This window comes from Colobus angolensis, unplaced genomic scaffold (genome assembly GCF_000951035.1).
Source record: "Colobus angolensis palliatus isolate OR3802 unplaced genomic scaffold, Cang.pa_1.0 Scaffold150, whole genome shotgun sequence".
NCBI lineage: Eukaryota > Metazoa > Chordata > Mammalia > Primates > Cercopithecidae > Colobus > Colobus angolensis.
Genome location: NW_012114600.1, coordinates 4,049,838 through 4,075,757, shown reverse-complemented (window position 1 = coordinate 4,075,757; position 25,920 = coordinate 4,049,838). Strand labels below are relative to the sequence as shown.

At 34.8% G+C, this 25,920-nt stretch overlaps 1 protein-coding gene across 1 annotated transcript in view; it reads right to left on the bottom strand.

Moving 5' to 3' along the window:
• The window catches only part of ADAMTS20 (ADAM metallopeptidase with thrombospondin type 1 motif, 20), a 206,105-nt gene that overhangs the window by 103,028 nt on the left and 77,157 nt on the right, over positions 1 to 25,920 (bottom strand). Inside the window, exons 9-16 of the mRNA XM_011936079.1 lie at positions 25,475 to 25,618; positions 23,376 to 23,517; positions 21,674 to 21,778; positions 12,611 to 12,756; positions 11,210 to 11,391; positions 10,969 to 11,105; positions 5,293 to 5,410; positions 1,890 to 1,982 (exon numbers count right to left, since the gene is read on the bottom strand). Of these exons, the coding sequence (XP_011791469.1) occupies positions 1,890 to 1,982; positions 5,293 to 5,410; positions 10,969 to 11,105; positions 11,210 to 11,391; positions 12,611 to 12,756; positions 21,674 to 21,778; positions 23,376 to 23,517; positions 25,475 to 25,618 (1,067 nt within the window). The remainder of the gene's footprint in view (positions 1 to 1,889; positions 1,983 to 5,292; positions 5,411 to 10,968; positions 11,106 to 11,209; positions 11,392 to 12,610; positions 12,757 to 21,673; positions 21,779 to 23,375; positions 23,518 to 25,474; positions 25,619 to 25,920) is intronic.

The window sequence follows — 25,920 nt, the reverse complement described above, 5'->3', positions numbered from 1 at the left end:
CACTGAATTCAGTGAGGAACAAACAAAGTTCTATATTTAGTCTGTGACATAGAAATTCCTCTATTTAAGAATCTGTGCTTTATCAGATGTGGCTAGGTCTATTTAAGGGATTATTGGTTCTGTTAAACCTAAGGGAAATAAACAAAACCTTACTGGCTTAGAAAAAAAAAAAAAACTACACATTTCCCTACTTTTAGTTACCAAACTTCATAAATACAAATGTTTTAAAAATTCCTTCTATTCACATCACACATCTATTTTACTCACTTCGACTTAGACTTTGATATTTCCATTTATAATGCTCTAAAAAAGTATACTGATACTTTATTGGTGAGCATTTCTTTCTTTCTTTTTTTTTTTTTTGAGACAGAGTTTTGCTCTTGTTGCCCAGGCTGGAGTGTAATGGCACAATTTCAGCTCACTGCAACCTCCACCCCCTGGGTTCAAGCGATTCTCCTGCCTCAGCCTCCCAAGTAGCTGGGATTACAAGCACCTGCCACCATGCCCGGCTAATTTTTGTACTTTTAGTAGAGACAGTGTTTTGCCATGTTGGTCAGGCTGGTCTCAAACTCCTGACCTCAGGTAATCCGCCCGCCTTGACCTCCCAAAGTGCTGGGATTACAGGCGTGAGCCACCATGCACGGCCAACATTTCTAACTTTTAAAGTTGAGAAGAACCTGTGATCCAGTCCCAGATTGATATATTTGTCTACATTTGGAATCTAAGAGATATCTATTAAATTATTTATTTCCAATATGGTAGCATATATCTATGTATATGTACTTAAGTAATATTTTTAGCATGAAGAAAAGAATTTCAACTAAATGTAAAAGGCTAATAATTCTAACTATTTACACTTGATTTTAATAAAATATTTTGCATTTTTTATTGAGGTGAAACTGATACAAAATTAACCATCGTTAAACGAACAATTCAATGGCATTTAGTGTATTCACAATGACGTACAACCATCACCTTTATCTAGTTCCAAAACCTGTTCACCCCAAAAGGAAACCTTGTACCCATTAAGGAGTTGTTCCCTTTACATTTGACTTTATAGTTCCAAATGCAATTCCTGAGATAGGCTGTTCATTATAGATTCAGATTGCCAGTTACATAGGTTAATTATTTGAGTCAATAGTCTGCATCTTATTGATGTACAGCAGATGCTTTCTCAATATCAGCTCTGCACCATTACCTACCTACTCCAGCTTGGTGAATTATAGATAACTCACTATTAAGATATTTCTAAGGCAGAAGGAAAAGATTTTTAAAGCATCATTTTCATATTTGTGTCTAAAGTGAAATTCTTTAAGCCTGAAAGCTAAATTTCTAAAAATAAATAACATAAATTAGTTTATACTTTAGAAATAGCTAACAGACAATATACTGTGGCTATATTCATTAACATATAAAAATGTGAAACCACAGTTCTTTTTCTAACTTTTCTAAATACAAGAGCTTTTAAAAAACTGTATTTAAATACTTTAGCTACATAGTAAAAAAAAAAAAAAAAAATTAAGAAAATTATTTAGAACACTTAACCCCAAAGAATTCTATAACTAATGTTAGACAAAATGATAGAAGAGTATTTTATTCTAAATACACATGCAACTAATTGAATATAACTTCTGGTTATCTAAACTACTCACATGAGAAAAAAACTGAAGACAAATTATTGTTCAGAATTTCATTAAGTTTTTTTTTTTAAGTAATACATTTTGGACTGCTTAAGAACATATGTATAGGGAGCCCTAAGCTCAGTATGAAATGAAATTGCATGTTTGCTAAAGGGACTCTTGTTGCCTTCCAAGAATTTACATAAACTACAGACATCCATGATATTGCAATGAGCCACATACTGGCTGTTGTTTATGAGAAATGTTTACCAAGGTAACTGTCATCTGGTTGTCCAGAATAGCTGTACTGACGAATGTCAATGTTTGTTGCTCCTGCGGGAATCTTTACAACAACATTATAACCTGCAATATAATTTTACATATGTTAAATTTCACAAAAAGCAGATGACCCAGAGGTTATTACTGCTGAATGAATGAAAAATGTGAATACCATAGTCAGACTTAATTTTGTTGTGTCTTTACAAAATTTCACAGTGGTTATTCCTTTTGAGTCAGTAAATTACACAAATTGCTGAAGATTGAGAAAAAGTGGTTGTTGTCTAGAAACAGAGTTTAAGATTCTTAACTTTTCCTAATCTTTTCCTACTTCTAATATTCTTAACATAGAATGGAAAAAATTTTAGCTCCTGAGACACTTAGTTCACATATTCACTTTTAAGCTTGGTTAATGCTTTTGTATTTTATACTGGGAAAAAAATAGAGGATTTCAAATATAATTCACAAGTCCAGGAGATATTAAAATAATTGGTCATTGCTATGATATGTTCACACAGCCTCAGTAAATAGCAAAATAATAAAATTTTTCAGTTCCATTATTGAAAAATCATAAAAAAGAAAAAGTTTAAAGCTCAAGTTTTTCTTGAGCTTTTATTTATAGTATAAGCAGGAATCCCTTTATCTATTCCCCAAATTTTACATTATTTTTACAAGAATACTAATAAACTTGTTATGAGAAAAGTAAAAAGTTTACTCAAGTGAAACGAATGTAGTATTTCCATTTTATGAGGCCAAATTCGGTAACATTGGCACTGCTCAAAAGAGGAAACATTTAATCTAACATATATTAAGAAAAATCGTTTTTCATGAAACTGAAAACACATTCCATAGTTGTCCAAATACTCAGGTTTTTAAATATACAGTTAGTTATACTCTAAGGATATTATTCTAAGTTTTTGCTTTTCCTTATTTATTAGGATTTCCCCCTATTTAATGAGTAAAAGAAGTAATTTTTCTCATACACTACCTTTGATAAATATGGAATTGACTTAAGAAGACACTTTAAAAAGAGTTTAAATTTACAACCCTAATGTCAGACTATCTTGCATGTGTTTTAGAGCAGCCTTATTTATATCTAAGGCATCACATTTTTAGTGTAAGATGGTAAATAGTTTCATGATTCGGTATACACTAATTGCATACTGGTTGTAGGTTATTGACCAACAAGAATAATTTTAATTAACCACTTTTTCACTATAAAATATTTTCACCCACTACTTTTACTATTTATGTCTTTACTATTTATTATTTTTTTTTCAAGAAAGCAAGCCTACGGCATTGCAAAGGTGGTAAGATGAAGGCTACCACCAGGGGGCAGAAATGTGACAAATGCTAATCAGACCTTGCAAGTAAGTTTAACACACTGTTCTATTTGCAAACTGATTAATGCACAGTACAATTTTCACAAGATTACATATTTGATCTTAATTTGGTTCATGTGGCCTTATCCTGGAAAAAACATTTTTCAGTAAATACAGACTGTAATAAGTATGCGCCATGCATTATATAAGGGAATCAAATGTGTGTAGCTCTCAAGAAATAACTAGAAAAATCATAAATCAAATCATCTAGTAACCGAGATTCATAAATATCAGAGTATAAAATGTACTGTTTTACATATACATAAAAACATAAATATTAAGTTTTAAATTACACTGTTTTAATGGAAGTAACCATTTGAACACACATAAACACAATTTAAAGCTGAACGGTAAGACTGTAAAAAATAGGCTAGAACTTGAGAATCGTTTTGTCAAGATCTGCACCCATAAAGTGGCCACGGCGTGGTCTTTGTTGATAAACTGCTCTCACTTCACTGACAGATATTTTCTGATGTCTTGAATATAGCAACAGTGATCCTACAGTGACAGTTAACACTGGAAAAATTCTACAATGCAATTTTAACTACAAGATGTAGAAGAAAACACAGAAGACAAAGGTGAATGGAATTGACGGGTCAAAAGGTACAAAGACAAACTCCTTCCAGGAATGTTTGAGAGTGCCTGGTTATGTACATCCTTGCCAATATTAGGTATTATGATACTTCAAAATCTTTGTCAATTGATTTAATTAAAAATAATATCTTGAGATGGGCGGATCACGAGGTCAGGAGATCGAGACCATCCTGGCTACCATGGTGAAACCCCGTCTGTACTAAAAAATACAAAAGATTAGCCGGGCGCACTGGTGGGCACCTGTAGTCCCAGCTACTCGAGAGGCTGAGGCAAGAGAATGGCGTAAACCTGGGAGGCGGAGCTTGCAGTGAGCTGAGATCCGGCCACTGCACTCCAGCCTGGGCGACAGAGTGAGACACCATCTCAAAAAAAAAAAAAAAAATCTTGTTAAAAAAAAATAGGCTAGGTGTGGTTGTTCACGCCTGTAATTTCAGGACTTTGGGAGGCCGAGATGGGAGGATCCCTTGAAGCTAGGAGTTGAGACCAACCTAGCAACACATTGAGACACATCTCTACACACACACACACGAATTAACTAGGCATGGTGGTGAGCACCTGTAGTTCTAGGTACTGGGGATGAGGAGGTGGAAAGATTCTGGAGCCCGGGAGTTCAGAGCTGCAATGAGCTATGATTGTGCCACTGTACTCCAGCCTGGCCAACAGAGTAACACCCTGTCTCTAAATAAATAAATGAATAAATAAGGTTGTAAGAAATAAATTTAATTTGCAAAGAAGGTTTTAAAGATCTGCTTTTATTATCATAAAAACAAAAATTCTTGCCCAGAAAACATTACAATGGAAAATATCTTACATATTCTCATGATTTTTTGGAGAAAAATTAAATCATGGCCAATATGTGATCGAGATACTGCCTGGAAAATCAAATGTGACAATAATTCTGAAACATTTAATTCAGAAAAAGATTTAAGTTAATGGTTTCATCCTTCACCTTCAATCAACATTTTCTACGTACTATTAATAAGAAATGTAACAGGCCAAGTCATACCAAAAAAAGAAAGTGATTCAGGTAATGAAAATATTTGAAAGCAAGTTTCCTGGAAAAAAAAATCACAAATATATACATTTTAGGTTATAGGGAAAGAAAGCATTTCATTATGGGAGGATTATTCACATATCACACATCATAGTCAAACAGCACTGAATTTACTCTAATAAATGCACCTAATACATTTTTAAGAATCAGATTTGCCTGGGGCAGGTGAATTCATTAATCAAGGATACATCTGGTCTAATACAGTATTTAATTTTTTTATATTTAGGAAATTTTTCCTTAACAATCATTTTGGACTAATGGTATAGAGTAGACAAAACAGTAACAAAGGATTACTATTACACATTCTTTACAGATTCCATTATTATACTAAATAAAAGGGAAAACTAGAAACAAATACACAACTTACCATAATGAGAACTGTTGAAGACACCTGTTATTGTCTTGCATGAAGAGTTATCCCCACCACACACTCCACATTTGTCTATCTTGGCACTGGAGTTTAACACGTGATCACAACCAGCTGCCTTCAAGACACAATTACAATCAATATTATAAGAATGACTAATTATGAAGAAAAGAGAGAAGATCCAAATACATATAATCAGAAATGACAAAGGGGATTTACCACTGACCCCACAGAAATACAAATAACTCTCAGAGACTACTATGAACACCTCTATGCACATGAACTAGCAAACCTAGAAGAAATGGATGAACTCCTGGACACATACACCCTCCCAAGACTGAAGGTGGAAGAAAGAGAATCCCTGGACAGACCAATAATGAGCTCTGAAATGGAATCAGTAATAAGTAGTCTATCATCCAAAAAAAAAGCCCAGGACCACACGATTCCCAGCTGAATTCTACTAGGTGTACAGACAAGAGCTGGTACCATTCCTACTGACACAATTTTAAAAATTGAGGTGGAGGGACTCCTCCCTAACTTGTTCTATGAGGTCAGCGTCATCCTGATACCAAATCCTGGCAGACACACGACAAAAAAGTAAAACTTTGGGCCAATATCCTTGATGAATACTGATACAAAAATCTTCAACAAAATACTTGCAAACCAAATCCAGGAGCAAATCAAAAGCTTATCTGCCACCATCAAGTAGACTTCATCCCCAGGGTGCAAAGTTGGTTCAACATACGCAAATCAACAAATGCAATTCATCACATAAACAGAACAAAATACAGAAATCACATTATTATCTCAACAGATGCAGAAAACGCTTTCAATAAAATTCAACACCCCTTTATGTTAAGAGCTCTTCATGAAGTAGGCATTGAAGCAACATACCTCAAAATAATAAGAGTGATCTATGACAAACCCACAAAGGCTATTATACTGAATTGGGAAAAGCAGGAAGAGTTTCCCTTGAAAACTGGCACAAGACAAGGATGACTCTCTCCCCACTCCTATTTAACATGTACTGAAAGTCCTGGCCAGTACAATCAGGGAAAAGAAAGAAAGAAAGGGCATCCAAATAGAAAAAGAGGAAATCAAACAATCCCTGCTGGTTGATGACATGATTATATATCTAGAAACTCCACAGTCTCGACCCAAAAGCTCCTTAACCTGACAAACAACTTCAGCAAATTTGCAAGATACAAAATCAATGTACAAAAATTAGTACCATTCCTACACACCAATAATAACCAACTTGAGACCCAAATAAGGAAGACAATCCCTTCACAATGGCCACCCAAAGAAGAAAATACCTAGGAATACAGCTAACTAGGGAGGTGAAAGAGCTCTACAATGAGAATTATAAAACACTGCTCAAAGAAATAGAGATGACACAAACAAATGAAAATATTCTAAATATTCTATGCTTACAGATGCGAAGAATTAATATCATTAAAATGGCCATACTGCCCAAAGCAACGTATACATCCAATGCCATTTCTATAAAACTACCATTGATATTTTTTACAGAACTAGAAAAAACTATTTTAAAATTCATATGGAACCAAAAAAACAGCCTAAATAGCCAAAGCAATCCTAACCAAAAAGAATGAAGCTGAAGGCGTCATGCTATCCAACTTCAAACTATACTACAGGGCTACAGTAACCAAAACAACATGGTACTGGTACAAAAACAGACACACATACCAATGGGGCAGAATAGAGAGACCAGAAGTAACAACCACCTGATCTTCAACAAAGCTGATCAAAACAAGCAATGGAAAAAGGACTCCCTATTCAATAAATGGTGCTGAGATAAATTGTTAACCATATGCAGAAAAGATTGAAACTGGAAACCTTCCTTACATCGTATAAAGAAATCAACTCATGATGGATTAAAGACTTCAATGCAAAACCCCAAACTATAAAAACCTTGGAAGACAACCTAGGCCATACCATTCTGGACATAAGAACTGGCAAAGATTTCATGATGAAGACACCAAAAGCAATTGCAACAGCAAAAATTGGAAAATGAGATTTAGTTAAATTTAAGAGCTTCTGAACAGCAAAAGAAACTATCAACAGAGTAAATAGGCACTCTACAGAATGGGGGGAAATATCTTCAAACTACACATCTGACAAAGGTCTCTTATCTAGCATCTATAAGGAACTTAAATAAATTTACAAGGAAAAAGAAAACCCATTAAAAAGTGAGCAAAGAACATGAACAAACATCTTTTAAGAGAAGACATACATGCAGCCAACAAGCATACGGAAAAAGTGCAATATCAATGATCATTAGAGAAATGCAAATCAAAACCAAAATAAGATAGCATCTCATGCCAGTCAGAATGACTATTATTAAAAAGTCAAAAAATAACAGATGCTGGAAAGACTACAGAAAAGATAACGGTTATACACTGTTGGTGGGAGTGTAAATTGGTTCAACCACTGTGGAAAGCAGTGTGGAGATTCCTTAAAGAGCTAAAAACTGAACTACCATTCAACTCAGCAATCCCATTACTGGATATACACCCAAAGGAATATAATTTGTTCTACCATAAAGACACATGCAGGTATATGTTCATTGCAGCACTATTTACAATAGCAAAGAAATGAAATGAACCTAAGTGTCTACTAATGGTAGCCTGGATAAAGAAAATGTGACACATATACACAAAGGAATACTATGCAGCCATAGAAAAGAATAAAATTATGTCCTTTATAGGAACATGGATGGAGCTGGAGGTCATCCTCCTTAGCAAACCAACACAGGAACAGAAAGCCAAATATTACATGTTCTCACTTATAAGTGGGAGCTAAACGATGAGAACACATGGGCACAAAGAGGGGAACAACACACACTGCGGCCTGTTGAGGGTGGAGGGTGGGAGGAGGGAGAGGATCAGACAAAGTAACTATTGGATACTAAGCTTAGTATCTAGATGATGAAATAATCTGTACAACAAAACCCTATTACACGAATTTACCTGTATAAAATCTTGCATATAGACCCCTGAACCTAAAATAAAAGTTAAAAAAAAAAAAAGAATGACCAACTATAAGAATGGCACTTTAAAGTTTACAAAGTTCTTTTCACAAATATCCTTTCAATTACCAGGAGATTCAGTACAATAGAATTGTTTCAAAATATGTACTCATCTTGTTGTATGTCAATATTTTCACATATCTATTTACATGGTCTAAAATGTCATGTTTATTAAAGGGTCATCCACAGACCTCCTGCATCAACATCACATGGGGTGGTATTTAAAAAGACAGATTCCCAGATCTTCTGAATTATAATACTTGGAAATAAAACCTAGGAATCTGCATTGTAACACTGACATTGATTCCAATAGGCACTGTCATTTGAAAACCGCTCTTAAAAGAAATGTAATTCAAAGAGACTAAAGAATGAGTATGTAAGTAACACATCAGAATACTCCAAAAAGATGTCTTTCATAGTTATTATTTTAACTCATGACCTTAGACCTCTGCAAATAATCTTAGTTTCAAATAAATATTTAAAAGCAACATTTTCTCTAAAACTAATACTCAGCATAACAGTGCTTATTTTAAAAACTGAATGAATATGCAAATAGATGGCTTGTTCCGGAAATTTCAAAAAACCAAATGCAGCTCCTCTCCATGAAGAAGCTGTCCTCTGCATACATTGCGATAACTCTTTCCATTGTTTGGAATGGCCCTCTAAATTTAGTGATCAGTAAAGAAAATTTCTTAAGCCTCGTGAATTTTTTTATATACAAGGCAGATGTTTTCAAAATCAAAATTTTAAGTATATATTTTCTGAAAGTAGTATGCCTCTATATGTTCAGATAATCTTCATCATAACTTTTGCATTTTGATATGACTTTAAGCTGCTAATTTAAAGCACAATTTTTTTCAGGCCACTGAATAACCTTTTCAGTATTTAAGCTGTTTCCAACTTAAATTATTTTAACTCTCTTTGAACATCTCATTAGCTCTTTGGGTGAAGGGCCTTTATCACCCAGATAAGGTAATAGAGACTTGTTTACGGGGAGATTAAGTTTGCCCTATAGAGTTCCACTTTAACCAAAAGAATAAGTTCATAAGATTATACTTATATTTTTAATTATTTTTTATTGTTTATTTTTAAATTGATGGATAACATTGTATGTTTTTATCATGTACAACATGATGTTCTGAAGAATATCAATACATTAAGGAATGGTTAAATCTAGCTAATTAACAAATGCATAACCTCACGTAGTTATCATTTTTGTGGTGACAGCACATATCCAGTAAAAATAGAACTACCATATGATCCAGCAATCTCACTACTGGGTACATATCCAAAGGAAATGATATTAGTATATTAAAGAGAGATCTACACTCCCATGTTTATCACAGCTCTATTCACAATAGCCAAAATATGAAATCAATCTAAATGTCCATCAGTGGTTGCATGGATTTAAACGATGTGGTTTATATACAAAATGGTATATTATTCAGCCATAAAGAAGAGGAAATCCTGCCATTTGTGACGACATGGATCAATCTGGAGGACATTATGTTAAATGAAATAAGCCAGGCACCAAACAACAAATACCATATGATCTCATTTATATGTGGAATCTAAAAAAGTTGATCTCATAGAAGTACACTTATTATATTCTTTAGACCACATTCACTAGCCTAGTTCTCAAACTTGCCATCCATTCTCAAGATTGCCATTGCAATGTTCGTGCTTTAACTCAGCATCTCATCAGCTCTGACCTAGAACCCTGTTAAATGGACCACCTGTCTCCAATCTTCTAAACCCAATATTTTGAAGATTCCAATATGCAAACTGAATCACATCTGTCCCTTGACTTCAAATGCTTCTATGTGTTTCCAAGGAGTTAAGAAAAAAAAAGTGCATTTGACAACCATCTGCTGGTCCCTAACTCCAACTCTGCTTCCATAATTCCTTGCCTTCCTAAAACCTACTCATTTCGATACTTGGCACAAGTCTCATGCGCTCCACGAAAGGTTCTCTGAATCCTTTACCCACCTCCCCATAAAATAAGACACTCCTTCCTCAATAACTCCATGCTACCTTGCAGATGACCCATAGCACTACATTGTAATTGTTTACATGCCTATTTCCCCCACAAATCTGTGACCATCTTGGAAGTGGGATTCTCTGCTCCAATCTTTTATCCTGGTGACTTGAACAGTATCTGACATCTAGTAGCTACTCAATCAATGTTTGTTGAATGCACATAAAAGTAAGTGACAGAGAGCTGGGAAGAGGAAGGGAGAATATCAATGGTTTTAACGGACAAGGAAAACGTTACTGTAGAAGGTTACATTTAAAGTAGCAAAATCACTTTACCATCCTTGTATCCTATTAATTTATATCTTTTTAGGAAGCTGACCTCATTTCTATTTTGATTATGAGTACAATAGACCATAGGAAGTCAGAAAATTTAACTTAATGCTCTGTTGTGGCATTTTTGATGACAGAGAATTCCCAGTAACCAGGCTAACTATACTTCTATAGATAGCATGATAACAAAGGTTGCTTTGTTGGAATGCACAAGAACATATAGTGAGACAGTAAAAGTAATATTTGGTTATATAAATAGAAAAAAACATTATTCTTAAAGTCATTTTAAATATAACAGAAACTTACAGTTTACTTACCATACACCGGCCTTGAACACAGATGTCATGAGTTTCATTTCCACAAGGAGTACCATCTTCAACCATAGACTTCAATAGGTAGAAATCATTGGTTCCAGCAACCTGACAATAGAGTTTACAACGATCTTTTGTGCCAACTGTAAAAAAGAAAAAGGTCACATTTTTTAATGTATAATAATAAAGCTATGTGTTCTTATGTCTCAGAAAAATTTACATCAAAGAAACAGTATAATTTACTTACTGCCACTGTATCTTGGAAGCCACCTCACATTAGAGGGAATGCCATTGATGTCCAAATGTTTTCCATTAAAATCAGAGCATTGCTTCTCTCGAAAGTCTTGTGTGCCTTTTGGACATGAATCAGTATTACATGATCGAAATTTCGTCCTGCGGCCCACACAGTAATTTCCTCCGTTTCTTGGCCTAGTCAAATTCATTACATTTTAAAGCATATCAGTACAACATTATTGGTGCCACTTACTTCTAAAAGTTCCAATCTTTTCTAGGATCTAGAAAACCAATGAAGTCCCACTAACACTTTTTAACAGAAGTATGTAACATGAGTTTTAAGCAATTCTATGGATAATGAACCACTAAAATATCCACCTTAGCGTGGACCGTGAGCCTAGAGGGCAGAAATGATATCTTATTCTTGACTAGGTTAACCAGTAAGAAACCAGCAATGGAAGTTTGTTCTTAAACTTCCAAAAAAGGGTTTGCTCATTTTCTGGAAAGAAAAAAAGACATGTCGTGAGCCAGCGACAGTAACAAAGGCAGACGCCTTGTTAAATAAAAAGAAAATACATCCCATCTTTGTCATGTATATCTTATTCATCACTCAATTTAAGGAGCTTTATGGTATCAATCTACATCCATGTTATTTTGGCTTATGCCAGAAAATACATTTTTTTTGCAGAATTTTTGGAATATAAAGACTTCTAGTATAATTTATCCTAAAATTTAAATGAACCAAGATTTTATTCAGAGTAAGTCACATTTCTGCAATAAAAATGCTTATTAATAATACTTTAAGTAAAGAGAATCGTATTGCTTACCAACTTCTATATCATATATACAACAGAAACATTAATTTAAAATCTTAATGCAATACCTAAGCTCTTTTAAATAGTTTGATGAGGGGGATATATGCTTTAGTACTTATTCAGCTAAAGACAATGATGCGTCTATAACACAAGAAGCAGAGAAAAGAAAATATCATACGTCACATTGCACAAAACAGTAAAAATACCGGGAACCAAACTATACATGTTGTCCAGAAGATCCAAAACATAAATGAAAGGAGCCAGGATGTTTCACTAGGCATACGGTAAATGTGAAAATGCCATTATATAACTGTCATTCACATTTAAAAGTATGTCTCAAAATTTATACTAAATTAAAAAACAAAAAAATGAAGAACATGGATCTCAGTTCAGATTATAAAATTTAATCTATTTAGGGTTTTTTAAAAAATGTCTAGATCTACCAAAATATAAATCAATATGGCTTAAAGTGTTCCAGAAGTTTTCTGAATCTCAGAAACTTACGGACTGACCTCCAGTTTTAGAAGTGAGTGAAACTGATGTTTACTTTCTGGTGCCTTGAGATAATCTTAATTTATAGTGACATAAAAAAGACATACTCAGGACGATTACAGTGCCTGGTTGAGCTTTCGATTCCACCTCCACATGTTCTTGAACAAGAACTGTAAGGTTCCCATGGTCCCCATTCACCATTTACAGGACGTGTTTCCATTTCTTTGTTTACACATAGCCCACGACGGCAATGCTATAAAAATAATAAGCACAAAAAGAAATGATGTGTGCCTCTAATTAGAACATCACAAAAATTGTAATAGCAGCATAAAGATCAATAGAAGAATAAACTAAACAATTTGAAGCAAGTTGTTATTAATTCAGATTACATTTGAAACCATTTTATGAATATTTCCTACCTACTGAGTAAGATCTGTGGAATACAAAAGGAGTGTAATATTTCTCTTGGCTTTAAGATTTAGTGTCACTGGGGAGGAAGGAAAAATTAAATATTAAAATGGAATATGGGGCGTATTTTTTGAATAGAAGAACCAAATACTAGGTTAATATGGTATATTTCCATCCTTCCATTTTTTTACTCAAAGTATCTATTCACTCTTCCACTCATAAAAAGCTTTCTACTTTATCCTATCCAAAGTCTCAAATGACAACCTTCTTTCTTTACTTTCATCAAGAAAATGGAAACTTACAGAATAATCTGCCCACAGTCTCTCACCACCTGTTCTACTCATTCAACAGCATCCGCACTCATACATTCAGACCTGCTACCTGTTAGCATACATGGAAAATTCACTGTCCTAGACAAAGTCAACCCCTCTGCTTGCGCACTTAATCCCATCCCTTCTCACTACACCAAACATCACTCCAGCAATTCTCTCATCTCTTCTACATATCATTTCAGTGACAGCTAATCAAGTATGACCATGCAGTCATGCCAGTCTAAGAATTAGTTACCAGACTGAGAGAAGATAACACAACTTGAGAGTTAGCATTTCAAAATTTTTGTAAGATTTTTACAGAGAAATTTTATGTCTAAGCAAATAATTTAAAAATTGTCTTATGTTTATTTTTAATTGTGGCAAAACATGCATAACATAAAATTTACCATCTTAGCCATGTTTAAGTATATAGTTCAATAGTGTTGTGTATATTCATTGTTGTGCAACCAATCTCCAGAGCTTTTCCATCTTGTAAAACTGAAGCGCTATGCTCATTAAGCGATAATTCCCATTTTGTCCTCCCTGCTACCTCCTGGTAACCACCATTCTACTTTCTGTTTCTATGAATTTGACTACTCCAGATACTTCATATAATTGAAATCCTATAGAACTAGTCTTCATGTGACTGGCTTATTTCACTTAGCATAATATGCCCAAGCTTCATCCATGTGTCAGAACTTCACTTTTAAAAATGAATAATATTCCATTGTATGTTGTCTCAGTCCATTTTGTGACGCTATATAAGAATACCCAAGATTGGATAATTTATAAATAACAGAAATTCATTTCCCACAGGTCTGAGATCTGGGAAATCTAAGGTCAAGGTACCAGCAGGTTTGGTGTCTGATGAGCCCATTCTCTTCTTCCAAGATAGCACCTTGCACACTGCATCCTCTGGAGGGAGAGAATGCTGGATCCTCACAGGGCACAATGCAGAAGGACTGAGACAGCTCACTCCTGAAGGCTCTTTTATAAGGCATTAAACCCACCCAGGAAGGAAGAGCCATTATGCCCTAGTATTATCAAACAGGCCTCATCTCCCAATACTGTTACATGGGCAATTAAATTTCAATATGAGTTTGGGAGGGGGCAAACATTCAAACCATAGCATACACATTTACCACATTTTATTTATCCTTTCATCCATCAACGGACACTGGGTTGTTTTCATCTTTTTTTTTTAGGTAGAGTCCCTCTCTGTCACCCAGGCTGGAGAGCAGTGGCATGATCAGAGCTTACTGCATCCTCCACCTCCCACATTCATGTGATTCTCCTACCTCAGCCTCCCGAGTAGCTGGGACTACAGGTGCACACCACCACACCCAGCTAATTTTTGTACTTTTAGTAGAGACAAGGTTTTGCCATGTTGGTCAGGATGGTCTCAAACCCCTGCTTTCACCTTTAGATATTGTGAATAATGCTGCTATGAGCATGAGTGTACAAATATCTCTTTGAGATCTTGCTTTCAATTATTTGGGTATATATCCAGAAGTAGAATAGCTGGATCATATGATAATTCGATTACTAATTTTGTGAGGAATGGCTGTTTCCCATAGAAAAATTTGGCTTATATTTTGAATGTTTTTTTTTCCATTTTATTTTCCTAGTCAATATTTTTATTACTTTGTACGAAAGTATCAGTTTATAATCAGAAATTTTAGAAAAGAACGAAGACAATCTGTTACTACAGATAATTTGCAAAGTAGTTCCCTAGATTATTCTCATTAACATACGAACACAGCTCTTATTTCTCTCACTTTCAGAAAACTATAGCAACAACAAAACCTTTCTTATATCTCACTGCCCTTACCAGTTACTGCCCTGCTTCTCCTTGAAAGAGCCGGCCATGTTCATTCTTTAACTCCTTGTTTATTCTCTCATAACCCCACTCCAGCCAGGTTTTTATATCCTATTCCTCCATGAATCTGTTCAAATTGCTAGAAATGCAAAATGCTTGTTCCCTGGTGCTGCAAAGAAATAGCACTTGAACATTAATTTTCTCAGCAAGGCAAATTTTCCTTTCTGCAAAAAGGGTGCTCCTCGCAGATGGAACAATGGCAAGAGCACATCTAGACAGGGCAGGGGCAGGAGTTCTTACTCTTGACACAGAGAACCCCTACCGCTGTGTCATTCCCCTACTGGCTAGGGTTGGACCACACAGTCTAAGCTAATTCCAACTGGCTATTTTAAAAAGAGCAGGAGTATGAGCCGGAATGGCAGGGTGAGTAGTTTGGCAAGAAGGATGATTAGGAACAGGTAACTAAAGATGACTTAGGTCAGAACAGGTGACCAAGGGAACAGATGTGAACTACTGTTTAGGAATGGCAGGAAAGTTCTTTACTGAAATTAGAGGCAAGGAGGCAAAGAGAGCCAGGAAGTTAAACTTTAAAATGGAGATTCAAACAATAAGAGAGCTGAACATACTGACATACTGATTCTTTGAAGAGAAACTTGGGGTTCACTATATTTAACAATGTATAGGACATCAATGGCCAGTTCTCATTCTCTGTCTTCCTTATCAGCAATATGTGCACGATTAATCACTTTTCTTCTTTGACATACTTTTTTTCTCTTCATTTCCAGGGCTCTTGGTTTTCTTCCTTTCTTCATAATTAATTGTTCTCATTTTCTTCTGTTGTTTCTTCTTTATTGTGTGACAACTTAGTGTTGGAATGTTTCTCCAGGCTCACATCTCAGTTTTTTTATTCTTTTCTGCTAATAGTCACTTCTAGTCCAGATCTCTCTCTTAAATTATCTTCTTCTTTGTGACAACTTAATGTTGGAATGTCTCTCCTGGATCATACCTTGGTTTTTTAATTCTTTACTATTAACAGTTACTTCTAGTCCAGATCTCTCTCCTAAACTCCAGACTCATATATATGCCTACTTACTTATGACTATTTACTGGAATGTCTAATAGACATTTCAAGCACAGCATATCCAAAAAAGAATTCCTGCCCTCCCAACTCAAAACCCATCTTTACTGAGTTGATCTAAGTTGTTCAGCCAAAAGCCTAGTCATCATTTCTCTTCTTCTTCTTTGAACACTCCACATCTGATACATTAGCTAGAATAAATGTTCTACTTCCTTTTAAAATGTATCAAAAATTGACCTTTCATTATCTCACTACTATCACTCTGGTTTGAGCACTAGCATCCCTTACTTCTGTCACTGAAATAGCTAAGTAGATGTCCGTTTCCACTCTTGTGCCTGATAGGTTAGCCTTAACACAGTTGCTAGAATGATCTCTTTTTAAACTAAGTCAAATCAAGTATGAATCCATTCAAATCCTTCATTTTTTACTTTGAGTAAATATGCAGTTCTCACAATGGCCTTTGTGAACACCAAAAATTTAAGACAGGTCCCAGTTAATTTAGAAAGTTTATTTTGCCAAGGTTGAGGACAAGCCCATGACATAGCCTCAGGAAGTCCTGACGACACGCACCAAAGGTGGTCAGGGCACAGCTTGTTTTTATACATTTTAGGGAGAGATGAGACATCAGTCAATACATAAGAAGTACATTAGTTCTCTCCAAAAAGGCGGAGACAGCTCAAAGCAAGCCCCTCCCCACCCCTCACTGGGGACTTCTAGGTCACGGGTAAGTGAGAGACAGATGGTTGCATTCTTTTGGGTTTCTGATAAGTATTTCCAAAGGAGGCAATTAGAATATCCATCTATCTCTGTGAACAAAGTGATGACTTGAATAGAATAGGAAGCAGGTTTGTCCTGAGACCTTCCCAGCTTGAAGGGTCCTAAGATATTTTTCTTTCACACCTGCAATGCCCTACGAAATCTTCCTTCAGCTTCTCCTTATAAGTCTCTTTCTCTCTTCACTTCATTCCAGCTAAAATGTCCTCCTTGTTCTTCTTTGAACACTCCAGGCACACTCCAGACTTAGGAGCTCAGCTATTCTCTTTCTTGGGAATTCATTTACTCCAGATATCCTCATAGCTAACCCTCTCACCTCCTTTAAGACAGCTAATTTGGTAACTTCATATAATGTCCGTCCTCACCATCATATTTTAAATTGCAATTTGCCCTCTCCTACCATAAAACTTCTAGTCAGCTTTCTGCTCTATTTTTCTGATCCATGACACCAACCAGTTTGATGGTCCTATTATATTAATTATTTATAATATTCTAGTCTCCCTCTAGAACTTAAGCTACATGAGGGCAGAGATCTTGTTGAGAGACAGGACTAGCTGGATTTCCTTGGCCGACTAAGAATCCCTAAGCCTAGCTGGGAAGGTGACTGCATCCACCTTTAAACACAGGGCTTGCAACTTAGCTCACACCCAACCAATCAGGTAGTAAAGAGAGCTCACTAAAATGCTAATTAGGCAAACACAGGAGGTAAAGAAATAGCCAATCATCTATCGCCTGAGAGCACAGCAGGAGGGACAATGATCCGGATATAAACCCATTTGAGCCTGCAACGGCTACCCTCTTTGGGTCCCCTCCCTTTGTATGGGAGCTCTGTTTACACTCTATTAAATCTTGCAGCTGCACTCTCTTCTGGTCCATGTTTGTTATGGCTAGAGCTGAGCTTTCACTCGCCATCTACCACTGCTGTTTGCTGCCGTCTCAGACCTGCCACTGACTTCCATCCCTCCAGCTCCAACAGGATGTCTGCTGTGCTCCTGATTCAGCCAGACGCCCATTGCCACTCCTGATTGGGCTAAAGGCTTGCCATTGTTCCTGCATGGCTAAGTGCCTGGGTTCACCCCAATTGAGCTGAACACTAGTCACTGGATTCCACGGTTCTTTTCCATGACCCATGGCTTCTAATAGAGCTGTAACACTCACCGCATGGCCCAAGATTCCATTCCTTGGAATCCATGAGGCCAAGAACCCCAGGTCAGAGAAAACGAGGCTTGCCACCATCTTGGAAGCTGCCTGCCACCATTTTGGAAGTGGCCCACCACCATCTTGGGGGCTCTGGGAGCAAGGACTCGTGGCAACATTGTCGGTTTGTTAACTCATGTATCCTACAGCAACAGAAGAAAATGAGAAATAGTGTACCTAAAATAGTGCCTGGCATAGTAGGCCCTTGATAAATCTTTGCTGATTGAATGAATCCTATAGCCAAGCTTATAGCAGTAAAAATGCTTTGTGTTCTCCATTACAAAAAGTCATTCAATATAAGAAAGCCGTATTAGAAGTGGAAAAAAAAATCATAATGTGCTATGTGCATGTGCATTTTGTAAGCATCTTGCATGAACAATTTAAGTAATCCTTACTCTTTTTAAAAAATAATTTGAGAGACTAGAGCATGAAAATGTTATAATATTATACTATTCACCATGTAGTAAAATTAACTCATTATCAGAAGGGTTCACCATGGCTTCACACAAATTGATTTACTAGCAAAAGTGTTCAGCACACAGACTCATTAGACAGTCACAAGATAAACAGAATAAAGAAGAATGTTAAGGCAAAATTATAGAATATTTGTTTCAAATGTCCCTTCAATAAAAGGTTTATTTAATACTGAATACACCTAAATATATAGGGGTTCACTGTGTTTTATTAATTTTAGAAAGAGAATTTATACCTATTATAATCCACGTGATACTACCCCAAATACCACCTTTGCTTTTAATTTGCATTGGCTCTAAAGTAAATCTTAGCATTTCATCACATTTACCTTGAATCTCAATAAATCCATGCCTATCCTACCATCTCAATGGGAAAATATTCAAATGGCTAATAAGCACATGAAAAAATGCACAAGGTTTATAATAATCATGGAAATACAAGTTAAAACCACAATGAGATTCCATTTTATACCTAGTAGAATGGCCAAATATTTTTAAAAGACTAACAGTATCAAAAGTCGGCAAGAAATACAGAGTAATTGGAACTTTCCTCCATTGCTGGGGGGAGTCTAAAATGGTGCACACACTTTAGAAAATTGTTTGGCACTTTCTTATGATGTTAAACATACACTTACCCTATCATCCAGCAATTCTATGCCAAGAGAAACACAAACATACGTCTACAAGAAGACTTGTACAGGGATGTTCATGGCAGTTTTATTCATAATAACCAAACACCAGAAATGATTCAATATCTATTGACAGGAGAATTGATAAATTACTGTACATCTGTATAGCTGAATTATACTGTGGTATAAAGAAATGAACTGCTAATGCACACGATAATATGGATGAAGTTTAAAAATTTGTTGAACAAAAGATGCCTGTTCCATTCCACTCCTTCAAAAAAGAGGATGCTCTTTTTTGACAAAAACAAGAAAAAACGAATCTCTGGAAATAAAAATCAGAAGAGGAGTTTTCTCTGGAAGGAAGGAAAGTTGTCTCGATAGAGGCACAACTGAATTTTTGTTGCTGTTGGTTTTTTTTTTTTTTTTTGAGACGAAGTCTCACTCTTGTCCCCTAGTAGTGCAAAGGCATGATCTCGGCTCACTGCAACCTCTGCCTCCCAGGTACAAGCGATTCTCCTGAATCAGTCTCCTGAGTAGCTGGGATTACAGGTGCCTGCCATCATGCCTGGCTAATTTTTGTATTTTTTGTAGAGACAGGGTTTTGCCATGTTGGCCCGGTTGGTCTTGAACTCTTGATCTCAGGTGATCTGCCTGCCTTGGTCTCCCAAAGTGCTGGGATTACAGGCCTGAGTCACCGCACCCAGCCACAACTGAACTTTTTAAAGTGATAGAAATTTTTATTGGGATGTTGGCTATATGTGCATCCACATTTGTTAAAATTCATCAAATTGTATACCTAAGATCTATGCATTATACTTATATATACCTTAATTTCAAAAAATCATGTTTATGCCCTAACTGGATTTAGAATATTAATAAATTAGCTATAAATAGTATATCTCTTAATATTTGTAAATATATCAATTACTACTTTTGCCACAAGCAATCAATCCTAAAGGTTCATGGCATACAGTAACTTGAAAATTTGCTGAGGAACAGAGGAAGATGCCAGTCCTGGATTTTAATGAGGTGAACATCTTGGAGCACATCTTCAAATTTGCCAATATCAGCAGGCCGGCATTCATACTTCGAAAAGATTTTTTTTCCTCTGCTCAGCCTCAGGTAGTTACTCTCACAAATGCCACCTTTCACTCAAAAAGCTATCTACTAATACTAGTCACAAGAACTGAGAAAAAAGTAAAGTCCTTTAAATAATTCTTATCCAACAAATAGAAATGTTATATAAAGATCAAATTTTAAAATTCAAAGCCAGCTGAACTGAAAAAGCCCACTAGAACATTCATCCTAAAATTGCAAAAAGGTTATTAGTGTGTTAGACGATTTCAATGAGTACTTCAGCTGCTACAAAACTTGAAGTTTCAAATAAAATATTAGTAACCAATTAATTTGTGATGTGAGCAATATTCATAGGAAACACACACCTTTTGATGTAAGTGACTCAAGAGAAAAGCAATAACTAGTATAAATATTTCAATGAAGCAAGGGGGGTTAAGGCACAAGTTCAGCTACTGAATTGACCTTATTTTTAAGAAGTTTATCTTTTTTGGCTAATGTGAAGATAACAAAGAGGCAGAATTAGCCAATCCATTGCCAAAGAAGTGTTCCTTTTACACTGAGGGAGCTCAGAGATGCTGACAGACTAAACACTTAATGTAGTCAACACTGGCCACTGAGGTCCTGGAGCACAAAGTACACTCTGACTTCATCCTCTCACAAGACACTTTTCATTATCATGGTAAGCGTTATCATTCAACGTCATGTTTACAGTTTTAAATAAGTTCATGACTGTTGGAATAATAAAGACGCAGCACAATAGGTGGTTGATTTTAGCAGTATAATGTATCTTGATACACTTAGAAACAATAAAGGTCTAAAGAAGCCACTTAAAACTTTCCATTGTATCATTGGGGAGTTATACCTGATATAAATGATGAATTGATGGGTGCTGAAGAGTTGATGGATGCAGCACACCAACATGGCACAAGTATACATATGTAACAAACCTGCACGTTATGCACATGTACCCTAGAACTTAAAGTATAATAAAAAATAAATAAATAAAAAGAAAAAAAAAACTTTCCATTGTATTAACTGAGTTTCAAGGGAGAAAACATGAAATGGAAACATCCCTGAATTTGTAGAATTTGCCAAAATATTAGGACTGTTATATCTGTCCTCAATTTTAATAACAATGCTATAATATACATAGATAACTATATATCCATGTAATTATTTATATGCTAACTATACAAAACTTATTCATCTGCCATAGCTTAGAAATAGGGTAAAATTAAAAAGTTAATTCAGTTGACAATGTACTATATCAAACAAACATGGCAATAATAATTCAACTAGCTGAAGAAAAGTTGACAGCAAATAACAAACAGGGTGTGAAAATGCAGAGCAATCACATCCTTGGATAATATCTTTATACAAGACTCACCCTTCAAGAAAACCTACCATTCCAGGACCACAGTCTGTTCCATCTGCTGGTGGCACGTGTTGAGTGAAACAGCCTTTGTGAAGCTTTTCTGCACTTGTGCACCACAGATGCATGCATATATTCTCCTGAGTAACAAAAGGCAGGCAAGCCAGTGTAAGGATAACACTACAACACTGGTTCAATTCAGTACTACACGTTGGTTTATAAATTGATCTATTTCCTGGTTCTATGGTAGAAGCTGAAACTAATCAGCAAATTTTTTTACTAAGTAAGTTCTAGTCATTAATTTTCTTCTAAATACATAAAATTGTGACATTTTCTTTAGAACCTTTTCTTAAAAAAACTTTTTTCATACATAGAATAGGAGTTATAAATTGGAGTGGAAATTTTCAAAATTATTTGAGATAGTTTTCTCTCTTTACAAGATATTTTTCTAAAGAACTTTTTATTGTTAAATGTTATTCATAAGAAGTTGCCAGAAGCTGCTTTTGATACAATGGTGGAATGTATGAATAATCTGCATTGAAATACTGTATAATGTATACTGAAGTTTCCTACTTTGTGAATATAATGCATACTTTCAACATTTGAACAAAGGGCTCTGAATTTTTCGAAAGAAACAAAAGTCCACAGAGGGTCATACGAGCTATACCCAATATGATTCATTTCTTTTTTTTGAATTTAAATTCAAAATTTATTTAGTGTCTAAATCAGATTGGAAAGAAATGTATCTTTTATAATGATATTTTAAGGTAAATCTTCCCCACGTCACCATGAATGTTTAAAGGCTTATTGAAATTTAAGGTTTTAGGAAGAATAGTCACTATGTGAAATGAGCTTTGCCTGTCCTGCATTCTCTAATCAATCCATTCATTCAACATTCAATAAGCATTTATTTTGTGGCATGTACTGTGTGACAAATCCTAAACTGGACCCTAGGAATAGACATAGATATTTATTTTAATGACTGAGTAAGTCTACATTCCTGGTCCAATGATCCTCACAATCTAGTAGGGAGGGAAGCAATTAGGCAAAAATATATAGGGAATAAGGAAAACTGAATGAGTACTCTACATGGAAAAGTAAAGCATGGATTCACCAAAGCAGTGGCATTTATTCTAAACTAAATCTTAAATTTACACCCATATAAAAGAAAATCATAATTATAGATCCAATAAAAGTGTTAGGATCAACTATTTCAATGAAAAAAGTATCTCGTCTATGAAAAATCCTCAAAATATTATAAAATAATAGCTCAATGAAAACTAAACAATATGCCCCAAATTTAATTCTTTTGGATTCAAATATATGTAAAGGAAAATGTACTCTATTAGTTAGATTTCTGGTGCTTTTAAAACAATTCAGATTCAAAACACCTATATTTTCTCCTTAAACTCGAAATAATATCATTTGAAAATTAATATTTCAATGCTTTTAATTTTCAAATTATATAACTTCCCTATTTTCTAAATGAGAATACTGCATAGGGATTTGTGAGAGCTAACAAAGATAATTTTTAAGTACCCCAAACAGTACCTGACACATAATAAGTAGTCAATAAGTTTTAATTTTCCTTTTCTTAATCTCTTTTTGACGAATACTAAATTATCAGACTTAAAAGCTATATTTAGTTCAAGAGAATAAACACATTTTGAAATATATTCTAAGCATAACTTTATGGTAGCTTTCAAACAAAATAAAGGAATTTTATTTTCTTACTATATGGGGACACATTTGTGACCCAGGACCAAACGCAAGCTCACACTGCTTGTTTCCATCATATCGTGATCCAGGAAGTTCTGAAGGCAGATTATACATTTCTTCATCTGGTTTGTCAAGAAGACATTCCCCGTAGCCAGTACTGTACCAATGACAGAAAATAAAATATTACGAATACAATGGATGCATTCCACTATGATTCTTTATCACATTTTCTGTAGTTCTTTACTTTCAAAGAGAATATCAGTATTTATTCATAACTTAAAAAACCAACTCACATCACTATCAGTATAGCAATGTTCCTACACATAAGGATGACCTCACAGCTTACAAAGGACCTTTAATATGCATGTTTGCACTTGATCCCCACAACCTCCTTGAAGGTGGCAATTTTAAAAAATGATAAGCAATAAACAAATTCATCAGAACATTATTTATGAAACATACATCCATGTCACACTTTTGGTCTACTTTGCTATCCATTAGTAATGCCTCAAGTGTAATGACTAACTGTTAAAATGTTGGAAAAACAAGTTTTAAAATCACTTGAGAAAGTATATTCCTAGTACTAAACAACAACAACAAAGAAGCTTCAAAAAGTTGTATGTTGTCTCCACCTCAAGAGGTCTTTTGAGGAGGGAATATAGCAGAATGGATCACTGGTTTTGGGAGCTTATATTTTGGTTCCATCAATTGCCAAGATGCATGGCCATGGACAAATTTTTTAATCTCCCTATCTCCCTGAACCACAGTCTCCTCATCTGTAAATTGAGAGTGGTAAAATCTTTTTAACATGCTATCAGAACACATGATAGGTTTGAATGACTTAGGAAAAAGCATGAGAAATATATATATTACTCCTAATTTACCATGCAATGTCCAGTATGCAGAAAACTCTGTGGAAATATATAGCTATTCCAATTGGGCTAAGAGCAACAATTTGTCCCATTGCAATAATTAAAATAAATCTTTTTTTGAAAAATTTTACCGCTTAAAAGGAAAAATATAAATTTTCCAATTAAATGAACATGTAACCTTAAAAATTTCCTTTGAAGAAAATCAAAATACTACCGTCTTCTAAAAAGAAAAGCACACCATTGGTATTTTTACATGTCACATCAGTATTTTTAACTATTGAACAAAGCTATATACAAGTCTGTACAGATCAGCAAGTATAAATTGTGCTTTTCAGTCAAGCTCCCATAGAAGTATGTATTATCACTGTTGGTTATAATTCGAGGATATATTTATAAATATATATTCCAAAGCATGATTTTATTTGTTCCCTTAAGTTTCATAAAGAGAGAGGGAATTAGAAAATACTAACGCTGTTAAATTGATGGTTAGAATATATCAGTAGAAGAAGTGAAGTAGTGTTACATTTACACAAAAAGATTATTGGGAAGGAGCTCAGGCTTGCGTTTTGGAAAAGTTTCAGTGAATGAGAAAGAAACACCATTTGGACAAAAGAAATTGGGAAGCAGAGAAACCTGAAGGAAGGTGGAGAAATGAGGCAAGAAAAACCTGTATCTACTACCTCTCTTCAGAGCTAGAAAGAGCTCCTGAAAGACGATGTAAAGTTAGAGACTCGACATCTCTGTGACTTTAGAGAGCTATCAGAATAATTCATAGTTTGACTTTAGCTATTCTGTGTCCTTCAGGGGCACCTCAAACTTCAGCCACAAAAATTTCTCTCAAAATATTGCCTAGTCACTTCGAAAAAACTCAAAAACACATAAGGAAACTGGAATTCCCATAAGTCTCCCATCAAGCATAGTTTTCATCACAAGAAAGAATCCAGAATAAAAAAAAACAGCTAGGTCTGAACTACAATAAAAATATTAATTTTAAAGAGTGAAATTATATATATATATATGTATACACACACACACAACTCTTCTTGTTCTTAAACATCCATTCGTACAGTGAAAGTAAACATAAATTTAAACAAGAAAAAGTTAAACAGAAATTGAACTACCTTTAAAAATATCGATTTCAAATCTTATAATCGAATACTATTTCATTCGATATATGTTTCATAAATAATGAATGATAGGTTTCATAAATAATGTTCAATTATGTAACATAAATTTACTTACTCTAGGAATTCAGTAATGTATTTCCGACTACAGTTTGACCAGCTCCAAGGACTCATGTGAAAACTTAAAACAGGGGCCATTACATGATATTGCATAACATTCATTTCTCTACATCTAGGACTATCATCATGTTCAACACCAAGTCTAAAAATAAAAATAAACACTTAAAAGGAATATCAAAAGATGCATACAATATTAGTAACAGATCTTTTATAGTCACATTATAATACAATATAAAATATAGATAAATATGCATATATCTTAATTTGAACTCCATCTATCCATAAGGCCTTACAATGTTCATGTTTAGAAGTACCTGATGGCTGAGAAATATTATAGGCTGGTGATCTGGCATCTGAATCTACACAATCAAAATATTTGGACTCTGTTGCACCTCATCACAATATGGACCACAGCATTGATTTAAAAAGTGCCTGCAGGTTCAA